The sequence below is a fragment of the Myotis davidii genome, unplaced genomic scaffold (assembly GCF_000327345.1).
Source record: "Myotis davidii unplaced genomic scaffold, ASM32734v1 scaffold913, whole genome shotgun sequence".
Taxonomy (NCBI): domain Eukaryota; kingdom Metazoa; phylum Chordata; class Mammalia; order Chiroptera; family Vespertilionidae; genus Myotis; species Myotis davidii.
Window position 1 is genome coordinate 419,320 of NW_006284344.1, and position 11,559 is coordinate 430,878.

General features: G+C 35.4%; 1 protein-coding gene across 2 annotated transcripts in view; it reads left to right on the plus strand.

The window, feature by feature from the left end:
* SMARCA1 (SWI/SNF related, matrix associated, actin dependent regulator of chromatin, subfamily a, member 1) overlaps window positions 1-5,598 on the plus strand; it is an 88,065-nt gene extending 82,467 nt beyond the window's left edge. The window contains exons 24-25 of one of the 2 annotated variants that reach the window (XM_006754647.2): window positions 3,652-3,793; window positions 4,802-5,598. In XM_006754647.2, the coding sequence (XP_006754710.1) occupies window positions 3,652-3,786 (135 nt within the window). In that variant the 3' untranslated portion in view covers window positions 3,787-3,793; window positions 4,802-5,598. The remainder of the gene's footprint in view (window positions 1-3,651; window positions 3,794-4,801) is intronic. The other variant, XM_006754648.2, reaches the window with a different exon arrangement.
* Window positions 5,599-11,559: the final 5,961 nt, after the last annotated feature.

The window sequence follows — 11,559 nt, forward strand, 5'->3', positions numbered from 1 at the left end:
GCCTTTCTCCGTAATTTTTGGTTTTAGCTAGTGATCTATTTATGATACCATCTGTTTAGTTAGGTAGTCTTTAAGAGTGTGAATAAAAAATGGGGTTGAGTCCTGGCCATTGTGGCTCAATTGGTTGGGTGTTGTCCAATGTACCAAAAGGTTGCTCATTACATTCCTGGTCAGAGCACATGCATGGGGTTGCAGGCTCAATCCTCGGTAGGGGGCATATAGGAGGCAGCTAATTGATGTTTCTCTCTCCTTCTCTCACATTGATATTTCTCTCTCCTTCTCCCTTCCTCTCTTTCTAAAAAAATTAAAAATATGGAGTTGGTATATCTAGAGAAAGTGTCAGTACCTATGCTAGTAAAGCAACATTCATCCTTTCCCATTCCTTGGTGTGTTTATCTAGTGAGTTAGGTTATTTTTCTGTTTGGAGTAGTTAGTGACAAGTTAAAAGGAATGAAGGTAAGAAATTATACAGTCTATTTATAATCACTTTTATATATATTACTTCTCTGCATATGAGACTGTGTCAAAAGTATTATTTTTTTCCTGAATCACACATACAAACCACGAATATGTATCCAAAGATATCTGCAGTCACAGACAACTATTACTTACTGAGAATAATAATAGCCAGAGGGTATAGCTTAATGATTCAAGAATGAGATTCAAATAAAGACTCCATCTAGTCTCCCTAGAAACCAACAATCAAATCTCATCAGGGTCAACTTAGCCCTTTCTATAATAGATAAATTGAATAACATGCTGTTTAATTTGTATGTGTGTTATTGAATGAAGCTATGAAGAGTATTTAGTTTGCATATTAAAGATACCAGTATTGTTTTGGTAAGTAAGGAAAATTTCAGTGTTACTTTTCCTAAATTATTTAACCTTGGGTAATTGAATATGTACAAGAGACTTGAATGTACCAGTGTTTGTAAGGTTATTTATAACAGTTAAACAATATCTTGTCAATGAGGAATTTTTCTGTCTAGACTATCTTTGGTTTTCTGCTTCCTTTTGGGCTTGAATTTTAGAGTAAAAAATGCTTGGATAGTTGACAATATTTTTGTTATGTAACATTTTCTATGTTGTATGCCATATTTCTGGCTTTTATTTGGACAGATAAAACTGTCTTCAAAAAACCATTTTCCATTTCTTAAAAATGTTACAGATTACCAAACACCTAAAAGTTCATTGCAGAAAACTTGGAAAATACAGACTAGTATAAAGAAGAGAATATGTTACCATTGGTCCCACTCTCAGAGATACCTGCTGTTAACCATTAGTAATATTGTAGATAATCTCTCAGCTATTTCTCTGTATATGTGTATATAAGATGCATTTGTGTATTTCCAAATTACCAAAAATTTAGTCCCCAGTATTTTCCTGCTAAAATAACACTGCTGTAAACATTCTTCTGTAGTAAATCTTTATATATAGGTGTCCCAAAATTCACGCAAGATTTGCAATTGATAGAAAACACAGGTTTATCATTAAAAACTGTAAATTTTTTATTGATTCATAAAGGACACAGTCTAGGGTTTATGGATGGAATAGCCCATCGGGTCCATGGCCTCCCCGGCTCAGGCCCTATATATTTCTTATTTCCTTACATTAAGTTTCTAGGAGTGGAATTGCTAGTTCAAAATACGACATTTTTAAGATGCTTTATTGATATTCCCAAATTGCTTTCTAGAAAGGTAATGTGTTAGTCTGCAGGTGGTTTAAAGAGAAATTTCTCACTGTTTTGGAGACTGGGAGTCCAAGACCAAGGTGCTAGCAGGGTCAGTTTCTGGTGAGACCTTTATCCCTGACCTGTAGATGGCACCTTCTCATTGTGTTCTCTCATGGTCCTTTCTTTGTTGGAGTGTAAAGCGAGAGAGATCTCTGGGCATCACTTTCTGGTTTTGTAAAAACACAAGTCCTCATCTTCATGACCTCATTTAACTAACCTAAATTACCTCCTCTGGGTCCTACCTCCAGTCACAATGTGGAGGTGCTAACTTCAACGTATGAATTTTGAGGGTTCACAATTCAGTTCATAACATTGGCATCTCATCATCAGTGAATTATAGAGTTCTCATTTCACCATCTTACTGCTGACACTGGATACACATACCACATACATATGTACATACATATTGCAAATTTAATAAAGATGATATTGTTTTACTTTGCATTTCTTTGCATTTAGTGAAAAATCAAAAATATTTGGACATTTTAATTTTTAGGAGTTTTCTATTGTATTTTGACCATATTTTTGGTTGGAGTTTTAATTGTCCATAAACATTTTCATTTGAACATTTAGCTATTTTGTATTTTATCAGGCATTTTTGCTTATACAGGAAAGGAATCATATTTTAAAATATTACTTATTTTTTAATATCAAACTATTATTTACCTTTAAAATACAGCAAAGTATACAGGATTAACGTATATGAATGTCTATATTAATGAATCATATGTTTGGTACTCACCATACATTCATAAAAACTGTTTATAGTCAGATGCATTGATTTGCTGGCAGTGAAATATAGGTAGTGGCAAAGTGAATGCAGAATCTTTTCAGCTATTGTTTGCTCCAAATTAACAAATATAGCAGTGTTTCCCTAGATGTGTTCCTCAGAACTCTGATCCCACAAGATGTTCTGTGAGAAGAGAGTTCTGTTGGTTGAATAGCTTTGGGAACTACTTGCATCCTACATCTCTCACCTAGTGGCTGACAGTGCTCATTGGAAACTTGACCACTGTGAGAAGCCCTGTATGACAGCAGTCTGTTTCAGTTTTGTAAACTGACTACTTGCAAAACTTATTCTGGCAATAAGATATTCCCTTTTTTTGTTTATGTGATTTTAGCTTTTTATTTAGAAATATTTATAGATTCACAGGAAGTTGTAAAGAAATGTACAGGAGGTCCCATGCACCCTTCACCTAGTCTTCCCAAATTGATATGATGATACCATCTTGCATAACTATAGTAAAATGTCATGACCAGGGAATTGACATTAGTACAATCCACAGTGCTTATTCAGATTTCATCAGTTATACATGGCTCTTGTGTGTGTGTGCTCACGCATGTGAATGTAGATCAGTGCAATTTTTATCACATGTAGATTCATGTAATCAGCACCACTGTAGACTCCCTCATGCTAGCTTTTTATAGCCACTCCCACTATCCCTCCTTTCCATAGCACCTGGAAACCATTGATATGTTCTCTATTTCTAAACTGTCATTTCAAGAATGTTACATATTCTTTGCTTGCTCTCTTCCTGAACAATAAAAAAATTCTCTAAAAAATGTTATATAAGTGGAATATGTATGTAACCTTTTGAGGTCGACTTTTTTCATTCAGAATAATTCTCTTTAGGTTCATCTAGATTGTTGTATGTACCAAGACTTAACTTCCTTTCCATTGTTGAGTAGTATTTCATGGTACAAATGCACCAAAGTTTTTTTTTTGCCCAGTTACCCATTGAATGACATTTACCTCTTCCCCATATTTTTGGTGGAATGTATTAATATCCTGTATAGATATTGTTCTGAAGAATACTAACTTTAGAAATCTGTACCACAGAAATGATACAGCTAAAGAATTATCACTAATGAGTATTCCTGGGTTACAGAAATTTAAAATTATTAACTGTTTGGTTTAGGAGTTCCAGAGACGCTGTAATACTCTGATTTCATTGATTGAGAAAGAAAATATGGAAATTGAGGAAAGAGAGAGAGCAGAAAAGAAGAAACGCACAACTAAAACTCCAATGGTAAAATTTTCAGCATTTTCCTAATTTTTAGGTAGATCCCATTTTTTTTTACATAATTAAATGCCTATACTATGTTTAATGCCATAGTGATACCAATTATAAAAACTGGTTTTATGAATTGCTAATTTGTTTTTGATAGAAAAAGAATTACACTGCAACTACTGTTTCTTATTTGTTTATAGACCATATGGTTAGGAACTCCCTACCTAGTAACAGGGCTCTATTTTAAAAAATTCTTCATGACTTTAAGCAAAAATATAGTGCAAGTAAAATCCTTCAAATTGAGACTAGAGTTGTTGGTGGGAGTTGGAGAAGGGGTATGGGATGGGGCTGAAATTGAAACAGGGAGTTCTGATTTGAGCAAATAAATTTTCTTTGTGGAACTATGAGTGAAAATTAGAACTTTGAGCAGATAGTAAAGCTTTACTTGGTTTACTTGCTAATAAATTAACTGTTGAATAATAAGATGACTTGATTTTAATCCAGTCAGGTTGCCTTGTATAGTTACAATTTAAAATAGTCTTAAATGGGTCATGTTATTTGAGTGTGGTTATGTAAACTACCATATTTCAGCAAGCCTGGATGCCTTCTACTCTAAGACACAGCATTATTTTGTGTACCACTGAGAAAAACTGTTGCCAAGTAACTATAACTTGTCACCAATTGTAAGATGCATCCTGATTTCAGAGATGCTAACGTGGGAAAGAAATGTGCATCATAAAATACATGAAATGTGGTATTTTAATATCTTACCATATAGTTTTTATAAATAATTCACTCATAAATAACATTTTGCCCAGAAAACTTTCAGTATTAAGTAGTTAACATAAGAGTACATTCATAGTACCATGTGTAACTAGTCACTTGATGACTATTTTTTATGCGTATTTTATGTCTTTTTTTTTAAAAAAAAGAAACATATTTGAGGGTTATTTTACATTGGGTTATATAGTTTGTTGGGCTATTTAGAACATTAATTGTGAATAACATTTAAGTGAATATTCATGTTAAAATTTTTTTTAATGCATTTACATCCTAGATTTAACATTGTTGGGCCATTTAAAAATATCCATATTGGAGCAGAACATTAAATCTGTTTCCATTTTAGTCACAGAAAAGAAAAGCAGAGTCAGCTACTGAGAGCTCTGGAAAGAAGGATGTCAAGAAGGTGAAATCCTAAAGCCTAGAAATAAAGTTTTAAATGGGAAACTGCTATTTTCTTGTTCCCATCTTCAAATGCTAATTGCCAGTTCCAGTGTATTCATGGTACTCTAAGAAAAATCTTTTTCATTTTGATTTCGTGCATATTTTATATATTTTACAATGCTTTCTACTTGAAATGTGTAGCTTTATATTTTATGCATTCTAGTATTTTGTGTACTGTATTTCGTGCATTTCATGTCTTCATCAAATCCTCTCAGTCCTTGTTCTTTTGAAGCTTGTGCTGAGGTTTTAGCTTTTCTATGTTTTATATGCCGCTGCTTTGAAAGAAAACCTAGATTCTATAGCTGTATTATTGTTGTTTCATACTTTAAATTTATATGGCTGTGGAAAAAAGAATTAAAATGATTTGAGGAGAAAGACTTTTTCACTTCTTTGTTGCTTTCTTTTCTATTGAGTATGGGATTGTTGTATTACTGCATACTGTGATTAGCATAAGTATTTCTTTGAGGTCATCTAAATATTTTTTCCTAAAGGAATCAAGGGTGAGAACAGAAAAATATTAAAAAGCTAATATTTGATACTGTGCTTGCTGTCAGTATGAATCACATTTAAATTATTCTCTAAGTATTCAAGTGGGAAAATATAATAAAGAAATGTCTATACGAAATTTAATTATTTCCTGTTTTTTTGTGCAGTACAAAATATTTGTGCTTACTGAATTGTATTGCTCACTACTATGTATTTGGTTGAAAGTTAAAGCTTTGCTTGCTGACTTGTGTGCGATTTTATGTCCAGTAGAGCCAGTTCAGAGGATTATGGGTTTAACATGCAGATTTATTAACGACTAAGTTAAGTGTGTGAAATAAGCCCTATGCATGCAGGAGAAGGGGGCTGTCTTCTATAGGTATACAATTGTGTTCAGATAACAATCTCAAAGTGTCAGAAGTTTTACACACCAAGAGTTTATTTCTTGCTCATATCACAGTCCCATTGCTGGGGAGAGGGATGTGAGAATTGGAGGGGATCTGCTCCACCCAGACACTCCACTATTTTGTAGCTGCACCATCGGGACATGTAGCTTGTTCAACTGATGCTGTAGGAGAAAAAGAGATGCTGGATAATTTCATGTAGGAACTTTATTGACTCAGCCAGAAGTGATACATGTCACATCCACTTATATTTCATTGTCCAGACCTAGTCATGTGGTCCCATGTATGTGCAAGTGGGCTGGCAAATATAGGGGGGCAAATTAGAATGCTTTACATTATTTCCTCTGCTATTTGGGCTCTCTGTTCAGGAAAGAACTTGGGTCTGTCACATGAAACTGCTAGAGTGCAATTAATCAAAGTCAAAGTTAGTTTATAAGGAAACAGGTAAAAATGGATCAGAATCTAATGTGAAACACACAACGAATAAGAAAATCTGGGAATACGGGACAGTGGTGTTATTAAAAAAACAAGGTTTGGACCAATAAAGAATTACTCCCTCCCCTATTAAGATCTTTTGCATTTCCTATCAAATTCTTTGTAGTGTCCTCAATCTTCTCATAGAGATTCTGAAACAATGCTGCAATGTACATAGGGGTGCATATTTTTTGCAAACAAATGTTTTCAAATGTTTTGTATAGATACACAGAAGAGGGATTCTAGGTCATGTGATAGCTCTCAATTTTTTGAGGAACATCCATACTGTTTTCCATAGTGGCTGTACAATTTACATTCCCCCCAACAGTGAATGAGGGTTCCCTTTAGCATTTCTTTTCTTAAGGTGGAATGAAGATGGAGGGTGGGAGCAGGTACAAATCTTGGGTAGGAGTGCAAGCCAGCATCTTTCACATCCTCAATCTTCTCATAGAGGTTCTGAAACAAGAATACTTCTAGAGTGACAGCACATTATCTGCTAGTTTTTCCAAGATTTTATTCATTGCTCAGATTTCTTATTTCTTACTGACATGCCCTGGATTGGATATCTTTTACTGTATCCACTATTAGGAGTGAAACTTTACTTTATTGGAGGTTGGGGTGTAATTGGGGTACTAGTAAGAGATGTGATTAGGATGATATATCAAGGAACTCAGAGAGACCCAAATACGTCCTTGGCTTAACTGCTCTTTCTGTGAGGCCCACAAAGGAGGTAAAGGTAAGCAAAATAATACTTCAGGAGCTGGTGCTGTGGCTCTGACTTTAATCTAGAGTTCTTAAACTCAAAATAAAATTTTGGAATTTTTCACTCTCATAAGATTAAAAGTTTCACCTGAGGAGAAAATGATAACCTGAGAAGGCCTTATTGTTACCCCCAAGTTCTGTGCATTAAAAACAGCCCAGTGAAGGTCCTGGATTCTGATCAGTCAGTTCAGCATTTCTTTTTCTTGAGGTTTTTGTCTTTTTAAAATTTTGTTTTTAAAAATTTTATTAAATTGGTTGTAACATTGGTTAATAAGATTATATAAGTTTCAGGTGTACAACTTTGTAATAACAACATCTGTATGTTGCATTGTGTGCTCACCACAGAAAATCTACTCTCCTTTCATCACTATATACTTGATCCCCTTCACCCTCTTCATCCTTCCCCCACCTCCTTCCCCTCGGTAACCACCCTTCTGTTGTCTGTGTCTATGAATTTGTTCATTTGTTGCTTTCTTTTTAACATCCCACATAGGAGTGATGTAGTATGGTTTCTGTCTTTTTTCACCTACTTATTTCCTTTAGCATGATATCTCAAGCTCCATCCATGCTGTTGCAGATGGCAGTATTTCATCTTTTCTTATGACTGAATAGTATTCCATTGTGTGTGTGTGTGTGTGTGTGTGTGTGTGTGTGTGTGTATCACATCTTCTTTACCCAATCATCCATCAAAGGACACTTAGGTTGTTTCCATGTGTTAGCTACCATGTATAATGCTACAATGAAATAGGAGTGCATGTTCTTTGAAAACAAATGTTTTCCAATTTTTTGGATAAATACCAAGAAGGATTGCTGGGTCATGTGGTAGCTCTATTCTTAATTTTTGAGGAACATTCATACTGTTTTCCATAGTGGCTATACCAATTTACATCTCCATCAGCAGTGAATGAGGGTTCCTTTTAGCATTTCTTTTCTTAAGACAGAATGAAAATGGAGGATGGGAACAGGTACAATTAGTATCTTTGAACTTCTTTCATGGAAATTTAATAATGTACTTCTTATTGTTTCTCTGGTAACCCAAAATGTTATGACTAATCTGTATCATGGCTCTTATGAGCCTTTCTTGGGCCAAAGAGATGTGAAATTCAGCTATCGAAGGTGTTCAGTGAATGCCTCTGATGTCATTCTCAGAAACTTGTGAAAGCATTTTATTCAGGATGTTAAACACCACACCTATTGTATTCCTCACCTTAGATTATGTACAGTATCTTTGTTGAACACAGCCTACCAAGTAGGACTGTACAGTGAACACCAGATGACAGCATGGTCCAAATAATACAATGATGGGATATCAAATGGCCCAAGTCTTTATAGGAAATCTGTCAAGTTTCTACAGGGAAATTAAGATGTCATAGAGAATTTGAAAGTTCCAACAAAGAACTCCATATCAAACAAGAGGCCTAGACTGATGGGATAGTAGCCTAGACCTGAAAGCCATGTTGGGGAGAAAAAGTAGGATAGTCAGTTTATTATGTTGGCTGCTTAGAGATTAAAGGAAGCAGAAGAAAGTGCTGTATCCATGAATACAATCTTATAAATTCATAATGAGCCCACAAACAAAAATGGTCCACTTGATTCTATTAGAATCTTACTTAACCTGATTCCTTGTTTGGAGAATGTGCAAGGAGGGAAGTGAGTAGAAAACAGGGCCCCTAAATAGTTTCCTTCACTCAAGGCCTATATAGAAGACAAGAGGTGAATAGGTTTTCCAAAAACCCTTGGGCTCCCACAGAGGCCCTCATAAATCCACCTGTCTTTGACAATTCATTGGCTAATCAGACCCTAATTTCCTTAGAATCAAAAGAAGGTAGTGAGCTCAGAAATCTTTCATTTTCGTCATAGTCATTTATATATAGGTCTTTTTTGTACAGTTTCTTCTTTTTCCCTGGCTCCCTGGCCTATGAATGTTTATGCTATATAGAAAAGCTGGATACTTGTCAGATTCCCATGAAATATGCCCCAAATTTGATCCATTGTGTGAGACTTTCCAGTTAAAAGAAATTATTGAACTATAAACTTTACAGCTATCTTACTTGCTGGGTGTTTGGTCTGAAAAGCCTATACCCAACTGGTGAAACAACTGTCACCCAAATAAAATGCAATTATTCCCCACTGTGATCTATTGTTCCTCCTTTATGGTACAGTAGCCAATTCAGCTAGTTCAGATTCCTGGGCCAGTTTCAAGGCCCACAATAATGCTGTGTCCACATTGCTTTCTCTCTAGGTGTTCTTATTAACTCCTGAGATCCTTAAGTTTCCATCAAATTTCAAACTTCTATCAGTATTCTATCCCATGTCTCCTTTATTTAGTCTGCCTAAGCTAACCTCCCCAATAGACAAGGGGTACTATTTTCATGTGATTCAAATACATGTAGCTAATGCCATCTGTCATGTCCTCTATTCCTCAGCCTTATCATTTTTGTGTGTTCCAGCTGATGATTTATAACTGCCAATATCTCTTTGTCTATGGCAGGGGTTCTCAAACTATGGCCCGCGGGCCACATGCAAATTCAAATATTGTATTTGTTCCCGTTTTGTTTTTTTACTTCACAATAAGATATGTGCAGTGTGCATAGGAATTTGTTCATAGTTTTTTTTAAACTATAGTCCGGCCCTCCAACAGTCTAAGGGACAGTGAACTGGTCCCCTGTTTAAAAAGTTTGAGGACCCCTGGTCTATGGGCATTATCAGAGACCCTAGAAAGCTTTCTACCCTTTGCATGATAGGCTGGAAGAGGAGGAGGGTGGCTCTTAACCAAAAACTGATTGGAGTTTATGTATAAGTACCCCAGCTCTTTCACCTCTTGAGCAAGGTCACTCTAAGGTCTGTAATCTATGTGATTCCCCAAGGATTAAGCTCTGGTCACCAACAGTAGTAGCTGGGTTGATAACACACTATGGACTGCTTTCCTTTCCATGTATTACTTCCTATCCCCTGTGGGTATTTCTCAGGTTCTGCTTCTGAGGAAACTCAAATTAAGACACTAACTATTCTTAACCCTTAGTTATTTCATAAAAAGGTGGGGGGCATTAAAGAGAGTAGTGACTGGGTAGTGTATCATTGATCTGGTCTTAGAAAATCTACCCTTTTGTAGACAGTTATTGCGTGATGTGAATGGATCAGGATAGTCTGCACTGGTACAAACTACTAGGTTCTAATTCCTCTTTCCATTAGCAATGAGACTTTCATATCACCAATAGTGACAATAATGGGAATTGTTATTAAGCAGAGGTTAAAGTGTTCCCAAGTTTTTGGTAAGGCCAAAGTTGTGCCCAGACTATTAAGTGTGCTCCAGGCTATTAATTGCTTCCACTTCCCTGTAGCAGTGGTTCATTTAGATAATTGAATCAGAAACCTAGGTATGTGCCCTGACCGGGAATCATACCACAACCTTTTGGTGCATGGGATGACACTCCAACCAACTGAGCCAACTGGTCAGGGCTATTAAGCAAATTTTTATTGAGACAAATTCCCTTAAGTTAACTAAAGGTTCTTAATTTTCAAAACTGTACAAATAAACCATTTCCATCTTTCCATTTGTATTTTTAATCTACCCAAATTATTTTCATTGGGATTGATGAGTTTTGTTTTAACTTTAGAGTAAGGATTTGCTTTATCTAAAAATTATTTTCATAGCAAAAATTTACCTTGAATTATAAATGTTCATATGTGAACATTATTTTTTATCAAGGTGTATTTTCCTGACTCAAATTTTACAGATCTAAAATTTTCATGAATGTGTGATTTTTCTGTAAAATTATTGTCAATAAATTTTGTCTTGTGTAATTTCACCACTTGTCATTTTTTCCCATGGAGGTTATTTTCTCAGGTTACTTTTCACAGTTTTCAATGTTACAAATGACATGTAGTTTTTAAGTATTTTGTTTCTAATAAAATTTACTATGTGCTGTTTTAGACATTGACCATTTTATTTTGTGTTGATTAGTTCAAATAGTTATATTTATTATTACTTGGAAATTGGTATTAATTTCTTGGCTATTCCATGAGGAAATTGCTATCAACTTCCCTCAGGTGTCCCAGAATTTTCCCATTCTTCAGGATGGATCTATACTATTGCACATAGAATACTTATGAATATAATCTTTTCCCTTGTGATTTGTTCCTGGCAGTCTTCTTTAGTGCAAGTCCTCCTGAGTCACAGTGGTAATTACCATTACTATAAATGGAAAAAAATGTTATGCATCCCTGAGCTCCAAAATTGACACCCATTTTGTTAAAACCAACACATTTCCATTAAAATGGGCTTATCTAATAAAGAGGGAATATGCAAATTGGCTGTGATGCTGTAACAGTCAAGATGGCTGTGCCCACAGCGGAGGCAGGGATTCCGTAACACAAGATGGCGGCGCCCACAGCGAAGGCCAAGTTCCCGTAACAAGCCTTAATGAGCAATCAGCAGGGACCTGAGGCTGTGTGGTGCTGGAACCCC